Consider the following 27,953-nt stretch of genomic DNA (forward strand, 5'->3'; position numbering starts at 1 on the left):
GTGACAGCAATAGTGATATGTACATGTGCATTTCAAACCTCAGTTCCAGCTCAGAATATTAATAGAGAGGATTCTACACTTATTTAGGATAATGCTGGGTTGATAGTTTGTAGCCACACTAGCAGAAGCTATCAAAATGTTTATTGACATTTATACAAATTAAATAACCTCTATACACTATTTACAAACATACCATTTTAGAAAATATTTTGACAAAAGTTCAAAATAAGGTTTAAGTCTTTGAACCCTAAAACTTCATAAAATCAAGACTGCTAGTTTCCACAATTTTAGTTGCAAAATTAGAGAGCTCTTTCTAAATTCCTTTGTCGAACACACTTCATTTCAAGTAACTATCACAGTACTTCACCTAAGGGAGTCTTCTTACACTCCCCCAAACGTAAGATTTTCTATTAGTATAAAACCTCTTCCTGCTGAACAACGAGGGCCTGCCCATTCTCATCTGTTCCATATAGATATAGCAGCACTTTTTCAAAGATCCATTTGCAAGGCAGGCTTTTCTAGCCTTGGGGGGCAGAGGGAGGGGTTCCATTATCTGCTCTTATTTTACCTCTTCTCTTTCCAAGTAGCACATGCAAAAATTATCCTTACTCAGCAGTGCCATGGAGTCCCCCCTAGGGTGCCAGCAAAGCGAGAGGACCTGGAAGTCACCTGCAGATACAAATTAAAGAAATAAATAGCAAGAAATCAAGAGTTACAATAATTCTGTTCCAGAAATCTTGTTACTTGGAATAGCTTAGTAATTTCATCAGTAAGAGATAAGAGGCTTGAGTGAACAGAATTTTGTACTGTATATACCATTGTAGTTGAGATTGACCATATTTTAATGCAAGTAAATATCACAAAATTGATCACTGTTGCAAAGATCTGCAACCTGACACTGAAGGTAAAATTTTCTTCCATGGAAGAACTACTAAGCCAAGAAGCATGCTATAGGTTATATTTAATATAATATTTAACTTGCAAGTAGGAAAGATATTTATAAAGCAATTAGCCAGCCAGTCCACTGAAAGATCTTACTGTGTACCTGCAGATTGGAATAGAGGAAAGGATAGATAGGAACCTTAATTCTGCCTTTTTGGAGTAGATTTAAGATTCAGATTTCATGTTAAAATTCTAAAAGCACCACAAAAAGTAATTAATTTTAAAGTACCCAAAAGTATGGTAGGCACTACACAGTTCTTATTTTGGCATTTGGTATACCAGACAGCTACAGCTTCCATATAAAATTAACTGATATGAAAGCAAAGCGTTGAAGTGTTTCGATTTACATGTCAATAAATTACCATGCTAGGGCAATAACTTAATTACCTTAGATGTAAGCTTTATGTGCCATTCTCCCCATAATCTCTTGAATGTAGGGAATATGTGACTAAACACCCAAAATGTTTGATCACTTCTAGCCGTCAAAACATCACTATCACTAACAGTACAATCGTTTATATACATTAATAAAACTAATGATTCTGACTTGCAGTAGTAGTTTTAGGTGGCCTTACCTTCCATTGGTACCTGCACTGACACGCAGCCTGCTGGGGACCACAGGTACACTTTGCTATTCCCAGTACATATGGCAAGTCGAGGTTGACGTGGATCCCACTGGAACAACTGAACAGCATACAACTGCTCCAAGACTACAAACAGTTTCAGCTTTTGAACATCCCAGATCCAGATGGCGTTAGGAATGTTATCTGTTAGAAATGGCCAGGGAAATGGTTAGAATACTGTAAGGAACATAACACTATATGCAATGTCATTGCAATATCTCACATTAAATGGGTTTCACTACCAGTAACCTATCTACTCTACTGCTTGCAGCATTGGTGCAGAAAAGTCTGGGCAACTAGCATTGAAGATTCATAACCTTTAACTCATTATCCCTTTAAGAAATGGTGAAAGGTGACATCACTGTGAATGTTGAATGTGTGCAGAGGGCTTGCAGTCTTAAGTACAGTACAGCAGTACCCTAGCAGTGCGCCTTAGTCCTCACTTTGGGGAAATTGCCACTAGGACAAAAAGAGTAATTCAATCTGTAGAACTTTCCTTCACTGGCTTTTCTAAAACTACATAGAGATGCCACTATTGGTGGGTTTTGTCATGTGAACATTTCTCAGCTAGGAACTGGATTAAGCCCCCCCCCCCCCCCTTCCACCAGTTTCCTAAGATTTTTTTCCCCCCCTTTTATTGATAACACCTTAGCACCAGGAATGCTCTATCCCGATAGAGAGATCCAGATCTACCAGGGAAAAGGTTAGATGAAAAGTCCAGAACTCCCACAGTTCCTGCTAATGCAAAAATTACTAATATTTTGAAAATTACTTTTGTGCGGGGAGGGGAGATGGATTTTAGCTAAGATTATCATACAGTATAGTGAGCTAAGGTAAATATGAAGGAAGATAATTTAGCACATGGTACTTAAAGCCAAGGCTATGAGTTCATGCAGCAATTAATAGCTGGTCCCACAGCTTAGTGGTTTATGCTAAAGGTTGAATTCCCTCTGTGTACAGTGCTAGCCTCAATCCCAACTGGGGCCTCTAGCTGCGGCCAGAATACAAATAATTCACAATTAAGTAATTTACTTGTTTATTTATAGCAGAAACAACAAGACCTAGATAAAACCAAAAGGGTTTCTCCTTTAAAATATAGCCTACTAGGTACTAACCATTTTTGGTTGCCAGGAAACAGTTATCAGGACTAAATGCCAGCATTCCAATTCCTATTCTGGGATTTGCCCGATCAGCAACTGGTTTGACGTACTGTAAAGAAACTGGTACCTGGGAAATGTCATCTGAAATTTGAAATACAAGCACTATAACAAGCAAGTCCATATGGACATGGCGATAATATTTCTAAAAACAGTTAACAGTTATCTCTGAAATGATAGGAAAATAGTAATATATTGCACTTCTGTAAGATGTTCCATCCAAAAGATCTTTACAAACTTCGTCTCAACATACCTGTCAGATAGTATTTCTCCTTTTTACAGAAGGAAAAACAGGTACACAGAAGAGTCTGAGACAAAGCTATGAATACAACCAAGATCTCCTAACTCCGACCCATGTTTTATAACATCTCACATATAGGCAAAGTATAGACTAGACTAGTCTCTAAGGTGCCACAAGTACTCCTTTTCTTTTTGCGGATACAGAGTAACACGGCTGCTACTCTGAAATCTCATATATTAACACTCATGTAAGGGAAGGGAATAATGAAGTTGAACTAGTTAATGATTGCTCAGCACTATAATAGTATATGCTGAACTTTGAGTCAAATATCAGTAGTAGTAAAGAGATCAGGGACTGTTGTCTGAAAAAGTAAAGGTGTTAAATTAGAAATATTAAAAAAAAAATTCATGGTCAGAACTTGTTAGATAAAAATAATGTACCCTTCCTGATGTAGCCACCCGTTTTTCCACCTGACCATACAAAAAGGCAGCATTTCTATCAGTACAGGCAGCTAGAGAGGCTTTAGGTTGTCACATCTTCTGAATTTTTTTAAGTGTGGAAATTCCCCTTGATTGAAGCCTCCTACAATAAGATGAGTATACTCTGCATCATCTGCAGCAGTTAATATAATTCTAGACAAGAAATATCACTGTTGCAGAGACTTAAACCAGCCAAAAATCACCCTGTTCCGAGGCACATTTTGCACAAATAAAACAACATTGGGAAGGGGCGGGTTGTCTGTCACTTCTACTCACACTGACCCGCAAAAGTTTGCCATGCTTCTCCTGGAGCCCTTCATTGCCCTTAAGTTAAGATCTTCACCTTTAGCCCCATTCTGCAACCATCATCCTTTTTAGCGGAGGAAAACATGTCCTTTGAAGTCTTGCATTTAATTGAATGGGCTTCCCCTTAGCAACCTAAGGTTTGCCCCTGCCTTCAGAGGCACAGTGAGCTATAATGTTGATTTACAAGGCTTAAATATTTTACATCACAGGTATTCTAAAGTGGTCCATTTTAGTTTGCTTACATTTACTCTGTGTGCTGAAGAGAGAGCTGGCTTGCGCTCTGGCTGGAGGGAAAGCAAGGCTCTCTGTTTCAACTCTTGGGGATTTCTCCATTTCCTTATATACAATCTACACAGAAGGAGAAGACAGTTTCACAAAAGGGCCTAGCAAGATTTGAGCGTAGTGTGTTGAGTCCTCCACATCCCATGCTCAAAATGAGCACTAAGGCACATTCATTTTAAACGTACAGTGTTTCTCAATGCTCTTTGCTATTGCACACTGGGAGCAGGCAGATTTGGGCATGGAAATACTAAATTTTGAGGTCTGATGGTGGCCATATTTGAAAATTGGGCCCACAATTAGAAAAAGCAATTATGTAATTCAGAAATGGACATTGTATGGAACTCAAATAATCCAATCGTTGTCATTTGAGAGCCTATGTAAAATGAGTCACACAGAATGCACCTTCCCATCCCTTACCAACTGAAAGGTAAATTTGGTAATATAACTGCAATCTTTAATACAGCAGGACATGCAATATTTCATTCCATGCCATTGAGAACCACTGCAAACAAGCAATGTTAATGGGATAATGCTAAAAGGAAACAGTGATGAAATGCTAACAACGTGACTAAATTGGAGCTCCCAATCTAATTTTATTAGCAGGAGCTCTCTTCTTTCCAATGGAAAGGGACTGACCTATTTCATTTGATTCTCATTCTACCTCTCAAGTTTACATTTTTATTCTTAATTCTGAATTTGAAGGATAACGGATACATTTGGGTGTTGCAGCACTTAATCTGGCAGCCAGGTTTATATCTAAAATGCTTGAGTCACATTGACTGGAAGAGAAAATAAAGAGCAATAATGAAGACCGCTACCACAGAACTAAAATGGTTTTCTAGCAAGGAGACATTTTACTAAAGCATATTCTGCCTGCCAGATTCCTTGATAAGCAGCAACCATAGATTTATATGAATTTTTTTTATTTAAGTCTGCACACCACAAACACTGATCCTTAATATAGCATATTATGTGAGATCTGCTCCGTCCCTTCTATTGGCTGTATTATTATTACTACTACTACTACCAGGGGAGATTCTTCCTCACAAGGGGTGGGGACAGAGAGAGCCTGTGATTTTGAAGTAGAATATACAGTTATCTCCCTGCTGAGAACTGTAAAAAAAACTGTGGCCACAAACTCTTCACATGAAATTAGGTGTCACCATAAGACACTTCAAATCAAATCCAACACTATTCATACACTGCAAATTGTATAGCGCTGAGATATACAAAGTTCTCATTCATGTTCAGCTTCCGAGCACTTGGGTACACCACCACATGCAAACCCAGTCTGTAAACACAGCCACCACCTCTATCAGAAGATAGAGTACTTAACAATAATTATCTATGACTCCCTTACATAGAGAAAAGGAAGATGGAGGGGAAAAGAGAAGAGAATTCACTGAAAGAAGTCAACTAAATGATTAATCTATTTTCCTTACTTCAACATTTTCATTCAATTTCCTTAGCAGCATTTGCAAATCAGCAGGATTTCAGTTCAAGTAAAAAAGCTTTTACCAAAGATATCAAAACAAACTGCTGCTAAGGATCCAAAGGGTCCTCATTCTATACTTACTATCTTTGGGTTAGCAATGGTCGCAGGGTGTTCAAACTCTGTAATCTTCTTCCAAGTCACGTGGTTCAGGATACGCACCTATTTCAAGGTAAATAGTAAGGTAGTAAGAGGGGATTGCTATGACAACATTTTGCAACTGACTTGAATGGGTTTAAATTCCTTTTTTACCTTTTCATCATAGCTGCCAATCGCCAAGAACTGACTGCTGGGACTCCAGGCAACTGACTTAATACCCAGTGACCATTCATATGCACTGTATGTGGACAGCAGACGGCCATCAAGGGAGTACAGCAAGATTTTATACTGTAACACAAATTGATTTGATTTAAAGACAAGTGACACTGTTAAAAACTAACAAAGAGTACATAACTCCTTTTTAAAAACCATCCCCATCTCAATGCACAGATGTTCAAAATGGAATTTCCCTTTTCTATATCTTATAAACTAATTCTGCAGTTATTTATTTGGATAGTTACTAGAATCTTCTGCAATTTTTAAAACCAAGTTGGTAAATTTTTTTTTTTAAAAAGATACTTAAAATTATCCTACTTATATTTTTTCATAATTTGGTAAGAATGAGTTTATATGGCAATTTAAGCAACAGTGTTTTGACGCCCATCACCAATACCTAAGTACAATACTACAAATTGTTTCTTAAAGCCCTTCATTTTATTTTATTTTTTTAAAAGGTACTGCATTCTATGTAGCAGCTTAATATATGTTCAGGAGCCATTAATTAAGTGTTCAAGATCTTCAGAAATAATCTGTATTTTCTCATACCTCCAGACAAGTATCCCACACTGCCAACACACAGCCATTAGGAGCCCATTCAATCCCAGATAGGTCTTGAGTTTCAGTGTCAAAATGCTTCCCAAATGCAAAGAAAATAAAACAATGAAACAGTTTTAAAAACTGTACTTAAAATGTACGGTTGCACCTGACTTTAAAAGTAAAATCCTAAATTAGTATCACATTACCTTTACACATTTAAAAAAACATTATATATCTATCTTATAGAGTTAGCACATCCTTTTATATGTCTGAATGCATAGACTAGAAACATTTCCTTTCCTTTTGTTATAATACACGACATTCACTGCTTCCTTATTTTCTCCTACCAAACTATACAAAAATTAAGATCTTTTGAAACAAAGTGCACTTTGTAATAAAAAACACAAATTCTCTTATGTTGTAACTTGTTGTTCAGATCATCATTTTGGCAAAAGCAAGTTGTGATCATGGTGCTGCGGCAATGTATTTTACTGTCAGCAGGATTGCTCAGATTATGCCAGAACATCTGAATGCTTCTCACAGTAAAAAAAAAAAAAAAAAAAAGAATGCAGTGCTTTATCATTCCTGAATGTGGTTTCCTAAGCAGAATTTTTCTGCCTCCCCACACACCTGCAGGCCAAGGAAGAAGCCATCAGAGGAAATGCCCCGAATCGCCGAGTCTAAAGTGGAGCATTAGAGTTGTTCAATGATTTAGTTAGACTCTACACTATGCAGAGTACACTTTAAATCTGTGCAATAGCAATGGAAGGCAAGGACATGTCTTACCCTCAGTAGTTGCCAGTCACTGCATACAAAGAGGCTAATGAAGTCTTTGCAGTCACGCCTCTCTGCTAACGCCATATAGTGACCATCCTTCGTGAAGGCTATTCCTGCCAGAGAGATTAGAAAATACAGTCCAGACCAGTAATATATATACTTGTGAAACTGGCCCTATTGAAGCACCAAAGCTGAAAACAATTATGAGCCAAATCAGCTGGAAGTAAGAATTTATTCAGAAAAATGTGAATGATGATTGGAAATCATTTTGGCATACCTATTAGATGCCCAAAAAGCGTCTTAGGCACTTCACTGAGACTCAAGCACACAAAATACTTGTCCCAAAGAGCCTATAATCTAAAAAACTGTAAACAGATGGAGTTCCCACCCTTCTCTGAAGAGTACTTCACTGTACATAGGCCAATCTTCCTTCCTTCCTAGGTTTTGACCTTCATGGTAATTCAAGAAGTTTCAATCTCAGATCTCCCTTACCAAGCTTGGCTGTACCTGGTATTTTCCCTACAGAATTTCCTGTTCCCACCCTAGTTCCCTTTGCTTCTGCAAGAGGGATATTTCAGCCTCTCTTCCATCCTGCCTTCAGGTAACAAAATATACCTGCTACTGACTCAGCAGTAAATACTCAATCTTCCTACGTGATTCAAACACCTGACATTAAGAAGACTCTGAGGAGCCTTGAGTCTCTGTGCAGGATCCCAGAGTCTGTCACCGTTATATACACATGTATATGAGGACTGAATACAGGTGCATAACAAAAAGATGAGCAATGAGAGGGGATACTTATACTCCACATTTTTTGTTCTGGGTTTGTGTCACAATCCAATCTCTAGCTATACTAGCTACATGAAATACTATATCACTGATTTCTAGCAGACTTGGCAGTGGTTTTGTTCAGTATCTCTTCTTTTTCACTGGTGTTTGGAAGTTGGATAGGTGCATATGCTAAATGTAATATTTACTTCTCGTTCCTAGTAAGACTACGATGACTGCAGATTAGCTCCCATGGTTCACACAAACAGTAATGGTAGTGCACTGGTACTGAGCTCAGTAAGACCTTGTCTACATTTGTGGGGACATGTAGGGTACACGTAGCTACACCCCCCAGTATAAGGCAGGCTGTGTCCACACTTGTCACCATGGTGTATAGCTAATGGCTCTGGCAGCGGGGAGCTGCTGGAGCCTTTCCTCTCTGCCTCCTCACTACTAGAGCCTTTCAATGAGGTGGAGAAAGCTCTGGCAGCTGGACATTAATTGCTAAAAATAGCAGTTTAGATGTGGAAGACACTGCTTGGGCATGTAGAGAGACATGGAGATATACACCCTAGGGTTCAGGTGTGTAGGTCACTCTACTTGCCTAAGTTGTACCTCCCTGTCTACACTGCTCTTTATACCCATACTAGCTGGGCGTGCAGTGTCTGTACTCTACATGCCGCTGTAAGGGCGGACGTACCTTAAATAAGATATGCATGTCCCTCCAAGGTGATCTACAAGCATCAGCAGAAAGGTACTTGAATACACCCTGACCATAAATGTATGCTTGATTATATGTAAATTCCAATTTCCTTTATTGCCATATTAAAAATGCTTTTCCTATATTAGGTATGATACACTCACCGTGCTGACAAGCTTTGGGATACTTGATATAAGACACAGATTTTGTACACAAGGACCAGACAGTTATCCGCAGCTGTTGGAAAGAGAGACACAGGGAAGTATTTGTTTATCTTTGCAGACAAAAAAAGCGTACAGAGAATCTAATTCAACACTAAACTTTTCACACTGGGAGTGTCTCACATTAAAACAAACGAACATGGAACCAAAACTTTTCGTAACAAAACTGTTCTACTTAAATCTTAGTGTTTCTATATTAGATTGTACTTATGTTTTATTAAAAAACCTCTTTTCCCAACAAATGTATAACCCTTCTGTAATACCCTTCACATATTAGGTATTGTAATAATTGATCAAGTTAAAAACAGCCTCAAACTTAAAAGATATATAGCGGTCCTGTTTTATTTAGTTCTGTAAAATGTTTTCAGGTAGAGTTTATATAGAAGTCATTATAAAATAATGAAGTTGTGTTGTATTGTAGTATACAGAATTATCCAGGACACATTGAGATTGGCACTCCTGTTTGCCCAAAGGCTGGAGATTCCAACAAAGCAACGCACCCAGTCCTCTTCCAGACTTCTATCTAATATGCCACTTTACCTTGAAGCTTTTTAGTTTTGTTTTAAAAAGGAGACGTAGTGCCCAACCTGGTCCAGAACTCTGGCAACAGAACCCTGGGCTATATGTAGAGTGCTTAATAAGAGATCAGGTTATTAAAAATGTAAGTGAACTTGGGAGCTATAACAAACTAGATCCCCAGTCCTACACTTTGGAAGTATGGCCCAGATCCCCAGAGGTATTTTAAGCTCCTAGCTTCTGCTGAAATCGACCCTTTGAGGATCTGGACCAATGTAACTAACCTTAATGTGCAAGCCTCTATACAAAACTGAACCTACATGTGTGCACTGCAACATTTAGGCATAACGGGAGGAGTTAGTCACCACAGTTTAGCGTTATCCTTTCATTTCCTTATTTCTGTGGTTTTAACTAAGGAAGTTTGTGAGCTCTGATTGCTAGGAATGTTAGGTTCCCTCAAACAAAATCCCATCTCTACTTTTCAGTCAATGATATTTATTCCGATTTAGTAATGGAACCACATAGCAATACAGTGTTGATGAGATGTATAAAAGAAGCAGGAAGTTACATGGCCAACAATATTAAAATTTACATTCATATTATTAAATGCTGATAGTAGTGTAAGAGCTAGCATCATGACTGCCAATGTGTATTAGGAAATCATTTTTGCACAGATCTGTGAGATTTCTAAACCATCACAGGAATCTGGAAGAACGTGAAATACATAGGCTGGCAAGAGGTGAGAAATTCTTCTTGTATTTAGGTTCTTAGTGAATGATATGAGAATAGGAAACAACATGTCGTTTTTAGAGTGAAATGCTGCATCTCTTGGGATGAGATTTCTAATTACTGACTCGTCACTGTATTTTTCAGTTTCAAAAAATCAAGATCTGAGCTAACCAATTTTCATTTTAATTTCCCCTTTCTCAACCACACAAACAGAAAAGTGACACGTTATGCAATTATTGGAAGGCCTTGATTTTCAAAAGACTAATTATGAACCATTTACATAGTGTTTGGGGTATTTTTGGAGATTCATGCATCTGTAGAATTCGGGAACCACAGAGGAAGCAGTCAGCTGCAAAACAGGCCTCTCCACAGCATGTCAAGGTCACAGCCTGTATTATAGAGGCTCTGCATTACCATCTGCAGATTATTCAATTAAAAACAAATACTTACTCTACCATAGCAACGGCAGCAACACCAGACACATGTCTTCATCAGTGTGTCATGTGAACCTTTGCATTTATATTTGGAGAGAGGAATATTTTCCAATATAAATTTTTTCTAGCTTTTTCAATATTTTGTTATAACAAGGGGATACTACAACAAAGTGAAAGGTACAGTACAGTGGGACACCAAGAAATCTTTTCTGAAACTATCACAGCACCACCAAATCTTACAAACAATAGCAAAGTAGGCCTAGTACAATGTTTAACCACATCACTCTTTGTATTGATTTTAACCCTTCCACCAAGCAAAGGAGAAAAAATAAAACCTAGAATATGTATGGTTATGTCTACAGTTACATTGGCTGGTGTATAACAATCCTGAAGCTAGAGGAAGTATCTCCCTTCGAGGCACAAACCAACCACTGCCAGAGCTGGGGAGAGCTTCCACCATGGTTAGTTTACTTTACAGTTGTCCATGATAGGTATTCTTGCAACTTCCTCTGAAGTAACTGGTACCATTGGAGATGGGATTCCAAGCTGAATGAACCACTAGTCTGATCAGCTGTGCCATTTTTTATGTTTCTACAGCAATTTTACTAGAATGCATTTTCTTGCTACCAAGTAAGATCCAGCACTTGATCACCTGGGTGTGGCCACTATCACACCTAGTGTATGGAGCAAACTGTAAATTCTAGTGCTGCCCCCGTGTCCTAACTGAAATGCTTAAATTCTACTTCAAAGAATCCTGTCACCTCCACAGAGAAGCATCAGGAGAGGCCCAAAGCAAAAAGGACTAACACTTCCTTTTTTTAAATACACCAACCTCTACACAGAGCATCACAAGAATAAATTTAAAGAGCAAGGAAGCTTGTAAAGAGATTTAAAGACATCACTCAGAAGTTGAATCAGAGTTTCTAGTTAGCCGGAAAGAGAAACAACCAGTTAGGCCCCCAAGCCTCTTTCATGTCAAGCAAAAAGAAAGAAAAAGTGCAAGAGGGAGCGGAGGACATGAGTTTAACTGCTCTTATCACTTTCCTATTTAGCTCCTTCTGAACTAAGAATCAAGGATCCAGGGTCGTGCCTGGGGCGGAAGTGATGTCGCTTCTGGGACTAACTGCGCCAGGGGTGGGTAGTGGACTCCCCAAACAGCCAAGTGTGGCTCCGCCCACACAGGGCCTTGCCGCTGGGCTCCAGGGGGCTAGGACCATGCCACTCTCCCTCCCAGCACTCCAGGGCTGCTGGGGGAGGCTGCAGCGCTGCCATCGCGCGCTCTCCCTCTGGTGGAAGGGGCAGGGTTGGGGGTAGCCTCCCCCAGCCAGCAGTTCACCCGCCGCCCATGCAGCGCCAGCCAACACACCAGCCCGCAGGGCTTCCCAAAAGCACGGGGCCTGGAGTGGTTGCCCCGATTCACCATCCCCTAGGGACGGCTCTGCAAGGACCTACAGTGTTAACTTTAAGAGTACTTAATATAGTAATTCAACAAGAATCCACTAGACCAGCAGTTCTCAAACTGTGGGTTGGGACCCCAAAGTGGGTCCCAACCACATGTTAATGGGTGTCACCAGGGCTGGCTTAGACTTCCTGGGGCCCAGGACCAAAGCTGAAGTCCAAGGGCTTCAGCCCCGGGCGTCAAGACTCAAATTACAGGCCCCTGCCTGGGACTGAAGTCCTTGGGCCTCAGCTTTAGCCCCCACCTCCCCAGGTCTTGGGCTGGCTCAGGCTTCGTCCCCCCCCCGCTGGGGTCATGTAGTAATTTTTATTGTCCAAACGGGGTTGCAGTACAATGAAGTTTGAGAACCCCTACACTAGACTGACCTTTAATAATCAAGTTTTATATCACCACAACTGCTGGCTTCTGGACACACAAAAATACACCATTAGGCTGTTCTGGATACAAGATTTACTTTAAAAATACCAACACCATGCCCACTCACATTCCTCTACAGCAACTGCAATAGAGGCATCCTGCTTGCTCCTATTAATTGCACTTGTCTCTGTTCCTCCCTTAATCCAATCCAGCATCTCTCTCTCTCACACACACACACACACCCCGGCCACTTAATACAAGCTTTGAATGTTAAGTTCTGGGTTATAGTCAAGCATCCAAGTTTATAGCTGTAATACTGACTTGGCCTCCTGGGTATGGAAGTGTCACACAGTTTAAGGCCAGAAGGGGCCACCTAGTCTGACCTCCTGTATGTCACAGGTGACCAACATCAACCCGCAGCTGCACACTAAACCCAACAACTGAAATTAGACCAAAGCCTTAGAGCCCACAGGAGATGTATGTGCCACAGGAAGAGAATAGGTAGAACCAAGGGTGCCAGTGTCCAAGTCCCCTGCATGATGCTCTCCTGCCCTGCCCCCACATAAACAGTCTTGGCCCCCCAGGATAGGGCAAATCCCTGCTGCTTGAGTCAACCCAAGTACACAGGTCAGGAGAACTCCAAGAGGGCGCAAGAAAGCAAGTCTCCCCACAGGCTGTAGAGGCACTCTAACTTCTGCTCTGTTTCAGCCTCCACCCCATGAGAGAAATGAGACAGTAGAGGAGCCACCTGCCCTCTAGAGCAGCGCAGAACGAACCCCACATCGGTGCTCAGCAGCCTGCCTTCTCATGCAGGAGGACCACACTAGTTCCACTGCACAGGAAGGGATGGAATGCACCTCGAGCTAACTGCTTGGACACCAGATGATAATACTCAGTTTGGAATAAATAAGCAAATAACGTATATAATATATTATTTTAACCAAGAACTTTATTGGCTTTTGTGCTGTTTGGTAGCTTCTAAGCTTAAATAAATAAATGTATATGAAAACCCAAAACTCACAAAAGGTATATCAAAACCCAAAACTCACAAAAGGTATATCCAGATACAGTATGGTTACAGACAGGAAAAGTGATTAAAATAAAACTAGAACATGTTGGGATTACATTTTTAATCAGAGTGTTCTGAAAACACCTATGAAGCATATATAGCCAAAAAAAGGGTACCATTTTTGCAGTCAGTATTTTCTCAAAAGACATTTACTGTTCACTATTGCAGAGAAACCTATACAAGAGGTCATGATCTTTATTATGCAATTCCAATCTTAAAACAGCTCCAAAATATCTGCAACTGTACCAGGTACAATTCTTCTTTATCCCCCCTCATTCTGTCCGTCCCTGGAGAAGCCATTTATGACAAATTTCACTGTAAAGTTCTATTAAATATCTGTTTTACTACTATAGCATGTACTCACGTGGACACTCAGAGCACATTTTAATATTACTGCACATATTTCTACATATATCTTGTCTATATGTTACTTCATTTATAATGAATAAATAAAATGGTCATTATAATATTGATGATTTGATAGGTTCAGACTGCACACCCAGTACATTACACAAGTCACAAGTCTGTAACTAACTGTTACAAAGAGATATTTCTTTTATAAAAGAAATACCAAACTAAATGAAGGTCTTATAGTGGGCACACAGGCTTCTTGTGTAGGCAAAGCACATATTTTTAGCCTCTTAATGCACCTGTGGAGTACAAGTACACAAAAACCCATAGGCTCTCCTGTCCAGCTCAGATATGTCACTTGAGGACCAGCTGTGGTCTAGTGCAATAAGCATGTAACTGGGAATCACGAGATCCGAGATTCATTGATACCTTAAACAAGTCACAGACCAACATTTTCAAACACTGGTGCCTAACATAAGGCACCTGAAAAAATCAGGCCACTTAAAGTGCCTAAACTCTGGTACCTAAGTTTGAAAATATTGCTCTTACTGTCTGCGACTCAGTTATCCCATCTGTTGAATAGGAAGATTGTTACCCAAAGTTTGAGAAGCACTTTGAAATCTATGGATGAAATGCAGAGTATAGTTATACTGTGTACATTTCATTGTCAATGTGTAACTAGTCCCATGGACAAGAAAGCCTCCATATTCCCAATGGTAACAGCCACATTTATCCACATACTTGCCCTAAACCTCTATGAAAACTACACAAGAAAGATGGTCTCTGCTATCAATGAAACAAAGAAGGGAAGGAAGAGAGTACAGTGCTCACTGCATGTGAAAAAAGGTAAAACAGCCATTTAAAGTTTAACAAATGGAGTTTTCTGTGAAAAAAAAGTTTTTCCCTGAAGCAAAAATTGATTTGATCAACTGCAAGCATTTCTTTACTAACCATTCCAAGATGTTCTCTCTTTAGTGCGGATGACTGGACTAAGTGAAATGACAAACTCAAATCCTAATGGTCATGCTGTCCAGGAAGTTTTCAGCTGTTGTTTTGCAGTGGAAAAACAAACCAAAAGCAGCAGCATTTTTAAAATAGCTTAAAAACAGCTGAGAATAAAAAAGTATGTAGATGGTAACGTGATAAACAGTCCAGTGCTGGGTTAGAGATTTCATCCCAACTTTGACAGCTTTAGGCAGGTGTGAGACTGGTGATTTTCACTAGACCAAAAAATAAATAAATAAATAAAAAAAATACACACTTTTAAACAAACTTGCATCTCAAGTGACCGTCAACTTTTGTCCCAGACTTGACTGGGTCACAAGGCCTCCTTCCATAGCTGTGTCTGTCAGCACAGGATTTCAGAGGATTATTCAGGGCACATTCCTTGACAGAAAGTATTTTTCAACCAATATAGCCATTTACAATTACTAAGGATTAGCTCCAATATGCACAAAAAGCACACTTTTTAAAACTGTGGCTGTAATTTACAATAGGTTCACTGACGTCTTAACCCCCTGACTGTGCTAGAAAACGCAGAAATATGCGGTTCATAAAATATGATTCCTAATGGAAATATTGGATGAACTAATGTTACTGATTGTTGTATTGTACTTTGGTAAACATGGGAGTCACAATGAAAAAAAGAGTGGAAACCTAAAGCTTCCTTCTCCTATGAATCAGGGGAGTGAATTATCTACAATTTGAACAAAATGAACATACCAAATTTGCATAAGTTGCAGGATGGGTGGGATATGACAATATCCTAGTGTCACATGTACAATCTGCATTATATAGCTAATTACAAACGTCCACTTTCCCCCTCCTTACATTCTAGCCGAGTTCTCTTCGAGATACATACACTCCCACATTGTGGAGCATGCAGACAGAAGGACATCATCATAAGATGCAAGATATCTGGCATAGTATCCGCTTTCCCATTGGCAGATGCTACCAGGCTGTTCTAGTAATACAGCAATAGGCTTGAAAGTGCCATTCTGCTCTGACAATGGTCACTTCTCTCTGTGGATCTGTGCCCACGCCCGGTTCAGAGTTAGAGCCGTTTCCTATAGCAGGTAAAGTGAGCACACTACTTTTTATCCCTACTAAAAATACAGATATAACTACAGGAGACTGACCAGATTTCTATTCCGTTTCGTGAGAACTAACTAACTACGATTTCTAAGTGAGCCAGAAAGAATTCAGCTTGACTTTCAGATTCCTGGCTGAGTTTACAGAGCTGGTAATTAGAAGTACATCTTTTAGATTTTAAATTAAGCTAGAGTGATCTGGAGTCACTGAAACAGAAACATGGAACCCCACAGCACCATTAGGAGAGTCACTGTTCAGTTTCTATTCACCCTTGAAGGCTGCTGTAAGCATCAACAACTGGAAATCAGCTCAATGCACCCTGGATGATAAAAATCAACCTCCAAACTTTGCATGTAATGAGCCCTTATTTTGGACTAGTGCCTTTGCTATGAGTGTGTGACACAAAGGGGAACTTTTGGCTAAACAAAAGTTATAAGTGACTGAAAGCACGTTGGAGTATGCTCAGCTGACAGCTAGCAAAGATGGTGGCAGACCCTAATAAAGGGTTAAGCATTTTATATCATCAGAGTCTATAGTGTCCCAGCCTGGCCAGCTGCTTAGACAATTTACAGGAGGACTGTCTCACTGACACCCACCCACCCACACCCCCCCAACCCAGACCCACCCATTCCACAATCCTCCTAGCAATGCAAGCTAGAAGAGCAAGCCTGAAAGCTCCTCACATCTGAAGAAGGCTTGCAGGATGAAGCCCCGCATATCCATCTTGTTTTGTTACTTCTGCTCTCATCCACTGTTTTTTCAGATTCTGGTGCTGTCCTATTAAGTGTTACACAACACATGACCAGGTATGGGTGGTTGGGGCGGGGGGTGGGGGAGGGGGGTTGCTGTTTTTTAAATTGAACACATTACATACAAAACCAACTTTGTTAACGCAGCATTAAGATCACATTTAAATAAATCAATACAAAATACCAGGGAATGCAATAGAGTCCTAGGAACTTTTAACTCTCAGACATATACACTATTAAATGTAACTTAAATACACAAAGACAATGAAACACATATAACTTAATGTTTCTACGAAGACCATAACCATTGCATTCCTTGACTTTCCTGTTTTAAGTATAACCACAACAGTTTTTGCACCTTTTGTATACATCATATTCTCACAAATATACACAGTAACATCAGAACAGCCATACTGGGTCAGACCAATGCTCCATCTAGCCCAGCATCCTGTCTTCTAACAGTGGCCAATGCCAGGTGCTTCAGAGGGAATGAACAGAACAGGTAACCATCATGTGATCCATCCCGTCGCCCATTCCCAGCTTCCGGCAAACAGAGGCTAGGGACACTTCAGAGCATGGTTTTGCATCCCTGCCCATCCTGGCTAATAGCCATTGATGGACCTATCCTCCATGAACTTAGACATCCTTTTTTGAACCCTGTTATAGCTTGGCCTTCACAACATCCTCAGGCAAGGAGTTCCACAGGTTGATTGTCCACTGTGTGAAGAAATACTTCCTTTTGTTTGTTTTAAGCCTGCTGCCTATTCATTTCGTGACCTCTAGTTCTTGTGTTATGAGAAGTAAACAACACTTCCCTACTTACTTTCTCCACCCCAGCCATGATTTTATAGAACTCTATCATATCCTCCCTTAGTCATCTCTTTTCCAAGCTAAGAAGTCCCAGTTTTATTAATCTCTCCTCATAGGGAAGCTGTTCCATACTCCTAAAATTTCTGTTGACCTTTTCCAATTCCAATATATCCTTTTTGAGATGGGGCGACCACATCTGCATGCAGTATTCAAGATGTGGGCCTACCATGGATTTAGAAAGAGGCAATATATTTTCTGTTTTATTATCTATCCCTTTCCTAATGATTCCCAGTACTGTTAGTTTTGACTGCCACTGCACATTGAATGAATGTTTTCAGAGAACTATCCCCAATGACTCCAAGATCTCTTTCTTGGGTGGTAACAGCTAATTTAGACCCCATCATTTTATATGTACAGTTGGGATTATGTTTTCTAATGTGTATTACTTTGCATTTATCAACACTGAATTTCATCTGCCATTTTCTTGCCCAGTCACCCAGTTTTGTGAGATCCTTTTGTAGGTCTTCATAGTCTGCTTTGGACTTAACTATCTTGAGTAGTTTTGTATCCTCTGCAAATTTTTCCACCTCACTGTTTACCCCTTTTTCCAGATCATTTATGAATATGTTCAACAGTACTGGTCCCAGTACAGACCCCTGGGGGACACCACTATTTACGACTCTCCATTCTGAAAACCTACCCTTTGTTTCCTATCTTTTAACCAGTTACTGATCCACGAGAGGACCTTCCCTCTTATCCCATGACAGCTTACTTAGCTTAAGAGCCTTTGGTGAGGGACCTTGTCAAAGGCATTCTGAAAATTTAAGTACACTGCTTGTTGACCCCCTCAAAGAATTCTAGATTAGTGAGGCATGATTTCCCTTTACAAAAACCATGTTGACTCTTCCCCAGTAAATCATGTTCATCTAGGTGTCTGATAATTCTGTTCTTTACTATAGTTTCAACCAATTTGCTTTGTACTGAAGTTAGACTTACCAGCCTACAATTGCTGGGATCGCCTCTGGAGCCTTTTAAAACAATTGGCATCACATTAGCTCCTCCAGTCATCTGGTACAGAAGCGGATTTAAATGATAGGTTACGTATCAAAGTTAGTAGTTCTGCAATTTCATATTTGAGTTCCTTCAGATCTCTTGGGTGAATACCATCTGGTCCATGTGACTTATTACTGTTTTAATCAATCAATTTGTTTCAAACCTTCCTCTAATGACACCTCAATCTGGGACAGTTCCTCAGATTTGTCATCTAAAAAGAATGGCTCAGGTTGGATCCTCAGCTGTGAAGCCCGACACAAAGAATTCATTTAGTTTCTCCACTATGGCCTCATCTTCCTTGAGTGCTCCTTTAGCATCTCGAGTGCTAAATTATTTGTTTAGCAGGCTTCCCGCTTCTGATGTACTTAATTTTTTTGCTGTTAGAATTTGAAGAACAGCTAGCCAAAGACTCAAAGTTTCTTGACCATCCTAATTATATTTTTACACTTCATTTGCCAGAATCTATGCTCCTTTCTATTTTCCTCAATAGGATTTAAACTTCTACTTTCAAAAGTTTTTTTGCCTTTTTGTCTCACTGCTTCTTTACTTTGTTGTTTAGCCATGGTGGCACTTTTTTGGTTCTTTTACTATGTTTTATAATTTGGGGTATACATTTAAGTTGAGCCTCTATGATGATGTCTTTAAAAAGTTTCCATTAAACTTGCAGGAATTTCACTTTTGGCACTGTAACTTTTAATTTCTGTTTAACTAGCTTCCTCATTTTTGTGTAGTTCCCCTTTCTCAAATTAAATTCTACCATGGTGGGCTGCTTTGGTGTCCTTGCCCTCTCCCTCCCCACCGGGATGTTAAATTTTATTATGTTATGGTCACTATTACCAAGCGGTTCAGCTATATTCACCTCTTGGTCCAGATCCTGTGCTCCATTTAGAACTAAATCATGAATTGCCTCTCCTCTTGTGGGTTCTAGGACTAGCTGCTCCAAGAAGCAGTCATTTAAGGTGTCAAGAAACGTTATCTTTGCATCTTGTCCTGAGGTGACATGTACCCAGTCAATATGGGGATAGTTGAAATTCTCCATTGTTACTGAGTTTATTTTTATTGCCTCTCTAATCTCCCTGAGCATTTCACTGTCACTATCAGCATCCTGGTCAGGTGGTCAGCAAGATTTTTACTTTATTTGACTCTACGCTATAGTGCCACTCCCCCACCAGTACAACTTATTCTGTACTTTCGATATATTTTATACCCTGGTATTACTGTGTCCCATTGATTATCCTTATTCCACCAAGTTTCTGTGATGCTGGTTATGTCAATATCCTCATTTAAACACACGACATGGCACTTCATCTTCATATTTAGACTTCTAGTATTCGTATTTAAGCACTTAAAAGAATTGTCTGCTTGCCATTATGTGATGTAATTGTATGGGACTCTTTCATTAAACTAAACATTACCATTTGTCATCCCTAATATAGCTGGTTCTTTATCCAACAGTTACAAATGGTACATAAAATGGTATCCCTTGTTAACACATTCCTTATTTAAAATAGTACTCAATGTTTTGTAATCCTAATTATCTTACTTTTTCACACCTATTTAAATATTTGCTATCAACTGCTGCTTTTAGATGTTTGATGGAAATAGTATCTCTTTTGCTGTTATCTGTAATGAGATACAGTGGCTGATGCTGGATTCAGTGGACCAAATTCAATGATCAAAAAGTTGCTGACCACGGATTAATATTTTCCAGGACCTTTAGTCAATAAAGTGTAGGCTAACTTCAATTAAAAAGACTAGGCAGCAAAACAAGACAAAAAAGAAAATATGTAAGTTAGGGATTTGTGCTCAGCTTTATTTAAAAACTCAATATACCATAAATACCCATACCAATGACAATGCTGGGCAGTACTCAGCAAAAAAAAATATATATATATAAGTACAGCACTTTTCCACACTCTATTTCCAGTAAGACCGTGTCACTGAGTTGAACTGTGTACCATTCTGCATGTTTTGATTGCATCATTCATGTGAAGTGTTAGATATTAGTGTTAGAATCTCAGTCACTGGAGATTTTTAAGAGCAGGTTAGAGAAACACCTGTCAGGGATGTGTAGTCTAAATAATACTTAGTCCTGCCTTCAGTGCAGGGGACTGGACTAGAAGTCCCTTCCAGTCCTATGATTCCATCTACCTATAGCATTTTGTATTATTGGATACTATGCCATAATGTTTGGTCTCAGATATATGGAGTATTATATGTATGAAGGATTCTCATTTGCAATAAAACAAGTTTAAACTGAAACATTTTCAGATTTGCATTGATCTTAGATACATACAGCATAATGCTATGTGTCTCAAAAGATATCCACTACTGAGTTTGCACACCATGAGCAATAATGGACTTCGAAGTATTCATGGACAAGTCTCCCATTTATTTTAAGTTAGATGTTGGTTTCTTGTACGCAAATCAGATCAGAAGAATCAGTGTTATGAACTATACTTTGTTTATAATTCATATACCATACAGAACACCCACCATGAAAATAATGCATATACAGTTTAGTTATAGAGAGTTATAAATCACACACGTAGCTAGAAACAAAGTACCACAATCACACTTTTTTTTTTTAAACTACCATGTGTTTAAAATAACATGAAAAAATATTAGTGAACCCATTTTGGAGCATATATATTGACCTGAAGAATTACAAGTATGAGTCATAATTAGTTGGTTCTATATTAAAATGTCAGACTACCAAATCTGAGCAGTGTGGGTTAACACAGAACCTTTAAAGCCTTCAAATGATCCCTGAACTCGATAATGTACATAATATGATGATATTAAGTATCCTGCTATTTCCTGTCTCAAACACTGTCTGTCCCAGTAGAGACTATAGATATAGTGTACTAGAGAGTAAACACAACACAGACACCAGCATAACCCAAGCAGCTGTCTGACACAAGTTAATTTAGCAACCTGTTTACAGCTGGAGAGAAAACCTATCCTAGCACAGATGCCAACTTGGCAAAGGCTTAAATGAAATCCTGTAGGGTCAAACTGAGTTCTGATAGGTGGTAAAAAAAAAAAAAAAAAAAATACTCACTAGTCCACCCCCGCATGCATGTGCCATTATGAGCCTACTTGGAGCATGCAGCAGCAGGAGCCGCCCACAGTTTTGGTTACTCAAACTACAACAATCCTGCCTATTAGACATGTGTCTGTCTTTAGTTTGAACAACTGGACTCATTTTTATCCCCAACAAGGACAACAAAAACTGGGAAACACTTTCCTGGATTCATCACTGTGTAGTCACCACAATCCCCTGGAAAAAGAAAGGAAGTGCTGATTTATAGTCAGAAAACTGTTCTCCCTCTACACTGGACGCCAAAAACTCCCTTGTGAAACTCATTTAAAAATCCCAGTGTGTGGGTCATGAAATATTTTCTGGCTGTATTCAATTTCACTCTCACACTCACTTAGAAATGTTAGCATTCCAGGCTTGTATTAACTCTCTACCATCCACACACACACACAAAATCTTCTTCTCATATACACAGCAAAGATACCAACTCCAATATTCTGCTCTCCCTGCCAGCACAGGGCTTCTCCCATGGATGATAATGGGAATTTCACACATGTAAAAAGAACAAGATATAGGAATCAAGGTCCACTGTGTAGAATGAAGAAGTGAATTTTTCCTCTCAAGTCGTTTCCTCACCTTTACCTCTAAAAAGATGCTCATATCCAGACAGGTGAAATCTCCATAAGCATTAAAGAATTTTGCAGCACACAGATACTATGAATTTGTTGGATTAAAAAGTGAATTTAGTGCTGGTGAAAGCTGCTGGTGTGACAGCCCTGGTATATGAAGTTTATGAATATTCAGAGAACAGGTACAGTGGCAAGGCAAATTTACTGTATTTAGTTCTTAGCTTCTTTTCACTATTACTATTACTGCTCTGAGCCCTGATCAAATCAGATAGTTCTGAAAACACCTATGAAACCCCTCCCACTATTTTCAATGAGCTTTGAATCAGGCTCATACTGACCAAACTCAGTGTCATATCTTGGCTAGGATTCCAGACTAAGGCTCTTATCCTGCAAGCACTAATACATGTTTAATTTTAGTCCTGCAAGAAGTTCCATTGAAATCAATAAGACTAATCACATGAGTAAAGTTAAGCATATGTGGAACTTTCTGCAGGTCAGGTTCTAAGTCTTAGAAGTAATTTATCTAAACAGCACTGCCTTATTTTTATTTAAAAGGGCACTCTTACTTAAAAAGCATGCCATAAACCTATATTACTCGGATCACACTAAATTACTTGAACTACATTTTTAAAAAAACTCTGCTTCTGTATTACTTTTCATGCTTACTTTTTGCATCCCTCAGCTTGGATGATGAAAATCAGGTAGATTACTATCAATTTAATACTCTTAATGCCTTAGTGGAGGAAATCTGTTTAAAAATAACTGTTCCCGTTAGAGTTTTAGAAACATTTCTGTTCACAGATTTTGGAAAAAAGTTTGTGTATTGTTTTTTTGCCCAAATTTTAATTTCTGGTCATATCTTTTTTTAAATGCATAATTTCATTTTGAAAGGCATGAGTGTTCAGTATTCCACCTTTTCATCAAAAAAAATCAGAAAGCAAACTGTAAAAGAACTAAGCGGTGATTAAATCAGAATGATCTAAAACAAGGAAAAAAATGTGCATATACATTGATTAATAGAACACTACAGCTTTAAGAGCTCTAGGCTATTTTAGAAGCGGTGTGCAGGCAGTAATAGGATACTCTACAGAACAATCATGACTTCACACTTACGTAAAACTCGGTTGTATTGAGAATATGACGACCATCCGGACTCCAGCACGAAGCCACCAATCCTGCTGACCCCTCATCAATCTTGCAGTGCCAGTCTGGCTGCTCCAAGGACCAGACCTAGGTCAGAGAGACTAGTCAGTGCAGCAAACTGAATAGCACACCAAAACCTCCTCTCATCACAGAGCCACGCTACAGCTAAGAAAGAAAATTCCATCAACACATACCAAGGGGTCAGGAAACCTTTGAAAGCCTTTGGCCATGAAGGACTGGCGCTGGATCCCATTACAAAAGTAAGCTGCACATCTCTGTGCATTAACACAAGTCATAAAGCATATTTTATTCTGTCATGTTTTCTGAATACCCATCCTTTTTAAAGCTTTTGCTCCCTTTAATAAGAGTCTGCATGTATTTATTTCCTTCTGAAATAAGAGATGTATGAGATACTTGGTAGCAGCTTTTGTTTTTACACATTTGCTCCAAGTGTTTTTATTCTGATGTTATTTATCTTCAGACTAACAAATAACCTTTTAATCAAGGTTTTGACAAACAGTAGCAACCTCGGCTTTCTTCAAACCATGTGTTATTAATCAGAGTCTTTGGCAAAGACACTCAATTAGTGCTTGACATTAGAAGTTCTCAATTTAGCAGTTAGTAAATTTTAGACAGAAACAATACGCCATGCTGTATCTGTACTTACCTGAACAATCCCTCGTTTATACATGGCACATAAGATAAAGAGAGAGTCCGACGACCATTCTATGTACTGGATCTGATCCAGGCAAGTGTACAGCTGAAGGATCTGGAGGTTGTTCACATCTCGAACTATCAAACGGTACTGCACACACGAAGCCTGAATGCAAACAAAAATAAACTGCTTAACTGACGCACCCATATCAGAGTTATTAACTGAGACTTAAGAGTGCCAGGACTTGTGCTGCATCATTCACTCTCTACCACACTGATCTAGAGTTTAGACGTTTTGGATGCACCAGGATTTATACTTTTGGATTTGTAGATTTGTTATGAGCTACACAACCAATTGCAAAAGAAGGTGAATAGAGATTAATCCAAAGCAAATGTTAGATGATTTTAATGTATTTGTTAAGAGTTTACAAAACTCACCTATGTGTTTAAGGCTGAAGGATAGAAATGTTTGGTTTCAGGCCAAACTTTTTATTTTAAAAAAGGTACTAAATTTGTTTTACATTGAAAATACAAAAACATTTTCAAACATTTCTATCACAAAAACTGTTTTTGTTTTTTAAGATGATACAATCAACTTGAATCTAGTCAATTTCAAAAATGAATTAAAGTAGCTTCAGATATTGCACATGTCCCTGACTCTCCCCCAGTCAATTTTCATGACTTCAGAGTCAATTTTCTTACTTTAAAATGTTTATTTTCTCTCTCTCCTCCCCCTTTTGCTATGCCCATAAAACTCAGCAAACTGACTATACAGAAAGCATCATCAAATGCATAAAGTAGACAAAAAAAAAAGGGATGGGTTATTATGACACTAGTCATAAAAGTTAAGCAGCTGCTTAAGTATTTTCAGGACTAGGGCCTACATAAGTAAGGAAAAATATCTATTTGCTCCATTACTACTATTTATACTATTCAATTGCACCTACTTCTTAAAACTATTTTTCTTCCATTTCATGTTTTCCTTTTAATGAAAAATTGGCTACGGCCTTATTCTGGAGTAAGTGAAGTAAAACACATGTAAGCAATTGCACAACTGAGAACTCATAGCAGGATCAGAGCCTCAAGATTTTAAAAAGTGTCTTCAAACAATACAGACAATGGGTCTAAACTTTGCAATTTTTTGTTTTGACTCATAACTTTAAAGTTGACTAAACTAGTGCATTAGAAATATTTGTAATTCTTAATTTAAATAAAACACTGAGGGGCACATCTTAGTCCCAATGATGTCACTGGGAACAAGCCTGACCCTGAACATTCAATTTTTGGGCTGAGATCTTGTCTGACAGTCAGTCAGTTCAAAGTGAAGTTTTATGCGATGAAGAAACTAATGTACAGTAACTGCAAGTAATGAAGAAACTGATCACCAGTAGGTGTCACTATAATACTTAATACTGTATGACATTATCTTTACGGTCAGAGCGAAATAGAAGTTAAAACTTAGAGAAGGTTATATATTGTAACTAGACTGTTCACTAAATTGTTTTGCTAAAACTAATTTTTTTTAAAAAAAGTTACTCATGCTTTTTTATCACCTGCAGTATAGAAACCAGCTCACGAAGTACAGGGATTTGATTGCAAAAGACTAAGTGATCTGCTATTTGTCTCTCCCTCAGTTCACTGTTATGGTAGCACCCAGAGGCCCCAACTGACATTGGGATCCTGTTATGCTAGGCACTGTACAGCAGTCCCTACATACCACAGAGCTGACAATCTATCTAGACAAGGCAGAAAGGGAAGGAGCGGAAACACAGGCAGAGAGGTGAACTGACTTGCCCAATGTCACCCAGCAAATTAGTGGCAGAGCTGGGAACAGAACACAGGTCTCCTGACTCAGTGCGGTGCCATAACTGCAGGATCATGATACCTTTCCCTGCAGCTTTCGAAAAAAAGCTCAGTAAAATGGTGGCTTTTAACGTTCATTTGAACAATACATTTATGGATTCCTACTGCTAAACTTACGGCTAATTCTTACACAAAGCAAAACAAGGGAGTGTGTCGTCCCGTCCCCCCAATAATTACTGCCTCTCAAAACAAAAGTCAGTTGCTTCAAAAAGCACGAAGGCCAATACAGATGTTTCTATATTTATTTTTTTTTATAACAGCTGCTATTACTCACAATGAAAAAATATTGTAAGGTACGTGAAGGATCGTTTTTCATTAACTAAAATCCACACAGTATTAATGGCTGTAAGCATACTCTCCCTTAACCCCCTCCATTGTTGTTGTTGGTTTGTTTGTATGTAATGAAATATCTAGTGTTGAGGAACATTAAAACAGTTCGATCTTAGTGACCAATTTTCTATACAATACTTTGATTGTACTTTAAAAAGATTATTAACAGCAGCAGCAAAGTTAGGTGCATGTCTGTTGTTTGGTTATATACACTGGGTATGGGAATGGATGATAAATGCAAATTTTACTAAAGATTTAAATAGTTTTATTAGGAAACTAAAAAAAGTTGGTAAAGCCCCTTAATAAGTAAGTGGTTAACAGAAATATACAATATCCCAGGAAGATTAAATTTAGTTTTTGCTAGTAAAATCTTGAATTTTGTGATCAATATTAACATTGCTTTTGAATGTATTTAATGAGTCTCAACAGTTATACTAATGATGCATTATTTCCACATGTAATTTTCACACAAAAGTGTTTATATCAAATGTGTCACTAGTTAGGAACATCACTACAAGATCATTACCTTCAGAATAAAAAAGTGTGTTCATTAAAATAAAACGTTACATTTTAAAAGACTTTTACTATTTGATAGAACAATTCCATTTTACATTGCAAGACCCCTGTTGACTGTTTTCTACCCTGATGACAGATTCCCTAGACATCAGTCCCTCTCAGTTTCACTTGTACTTTGTTTCGAATTTCTTTTTTCTTTTTTAAAAACTGAGTCTCCTATTTGCAGTGAATACCTTTTGGCTTGAGGTTCACTAGCCCACACGCATCTACAAATCGTTTCTCACTTTAGCTGCACATTTCCCGTCAGTGCAGCGGGCTCTGCAGGAGGATCTCATGCAGTGGCTCTCCAGCTTTTGCCCGGGTGACCTCTTGCACACAGCAAGTCTGGGAGCGCGGCTCCCTTGTGAACTGAAAACACTTTCTATCCATCTAACGCCATCATGAATGCTGGAGGCAAAGGGGGTTCGGGGTGGCGGCTAGCAGCTCGCCACCCCCCACGCAGCAGCCCCGCGACCCCCGGTTTGAGAGGCGGCCCAGACCTCAGGGGAGAGGCCGGGGGCCGGTTTCCTGACCAGGCAGCCACCGCACACAAGGCAGGCGTCGGGGGGCGCGGCCCGAAACCCACCCCCTGGAGGTGGGAGAAGGAGAAGCGCCGGGGGCCAGCCCGACCCCGGGGTGTTTGTCAGGGGGAGCCGGGCCCGGCACCCGCCGGCCGAGCCCCTGCAGAGCCCGGGCTGCGGGTCTCCGGCCAGCCGCGGCGCCGGGCCACTCACCAGGTACCTCCCGTCGGGCGAGAACTTGCACAGCAGGCTGGAGAGCTTGAACACCTCCGAGAAATTCATGGCGGGCCCCGGAGAGCAGCGGCGGGGAGCTCCCGGCCCGGTGCGCGGGCCCCGCGGCCCCAGTGCCCGGCGTCACCCAGAGCCCGAGGGAGCCGGGCCGCGGGGGAGCTAGGGGCAGCCAGGCCCCAGCGCGGCCTGCCCCGTTCCCCTGACAACGCGGCCTCGCACAGAACCGCAGCCGGGGCCCGAGTCAGGCCGCGACTCCCGGGGGCGGGGGTGGGGGGTGAACCCGCAGCCCGATTCAAACCCGCCCGCTCCCCGCCGCCTCTAACCGCCTTCCCGGGCCGGAAGCGGGCAGGAGGGTGCCGGGAACCCGGGCGGCTGATCGGGGCCAGGCCCGCCCCGGGGCAGCCTGGGAGTTGTAGTCCGGGGTGGGGGGAGCAGGTACCGCTCCGGAGTGCGACAGACAGACAGACAGACAGACAGGTGCATCTGTGGGACAGACAGACAGGGGCGTGCGTGGGGCAGACGG

The 27,953-nt window shown here is 39.9% G+C and overlaps 1 protein-coding gene across 2 annotated transcripts; it reads right to left on the reverse strand.

Annotated features, from left to right (window-relative positions):
• Window positions 1–124: 124 nt before the first annotated feature.
• On the reverse strand, window positions 125–27,773 carry WRAP73 (WD repeat containing, antisense to TP73). 2 transcript variants are annotated; one of them, XM_037880957.2, is made up of 12 exons: window positions 27,413–27,773; window positions 23,944–24,096; window positions 23,247–23,363; window positions 8,787–8,859; window positions 7,164–7,267; window positions 6,387–6,473; window positions 5,775–5,909; window positions 5,607–5,684; window positions 3,991–4,096; window positions 2,681–2,806; window positions 1,518–1,709; window positions 125–669 (listed from the first exon to the last, which is right to left on the reverse strand). In XM_037880957.2, exons 1-12 carry the CDS (start codon window positions 27,479–27,481, stop codon window positions 560–562), a joined length of 1,350 nt encoding a protein of 449 aa, XP_037736885.1. In that variant the 5' UTR covers window positions 27,482–27,773; the 3' UTR covers window positions 125–559. The 2 variants fall into 2 exon arrangements, with proteins under 2 accessions (XP_037736885.1, XP_037736886.1); XM_037880958.2 differs by lacking the exon at window positions 27,413–27,773 and adding an exon at window positions 26,873–27,130.
• Between the last annotated feature and the right edge of the window lie 180 nt (window positions 27,774–27,953).

This window comes from Chelonia mydas, chromosome 18 (assembly GCF_015237465.2).
Source record: "Chelonia mydas isolate rCheMyd1 chromosome 18, rCheMyd1.pri.v2, whole genome shotgun sequence".
Lineage (NCBI taxonomy): Eukaryota > Metazoa > Chordata > Testudines > Cheloniidae > Chelonia > Chelonia mydas.

What these genes read in the sequence shown, in the direction of transcription:
- WRAP73 (XM_037880957.2), bottom strand. Translation starts at nt 27,481, where the DNA reads ATGAATTTCTCGGAGGTGTTCAAGCTCTCCAGCCTGCTGTGCAAGTTC. An exon ending in TCCCAAAGCTTGTCAGCACG is followed by an intron (nt 7,268 to 8,786) that starts GTGAGTGTATCA and finishes TCTCTCTGGCAG; the next exon opens with GAATAGCCTTCACGAAGGAT. An exon ending in AGTGCAGGTACCAATGGAAG is followed by an intron (nt 670 to 1,517) that starts GTAAGGCCACCT and finishes TTGTATCTGCAG; the next exon opens with GTGACTTCCAGGTCCTCTCG.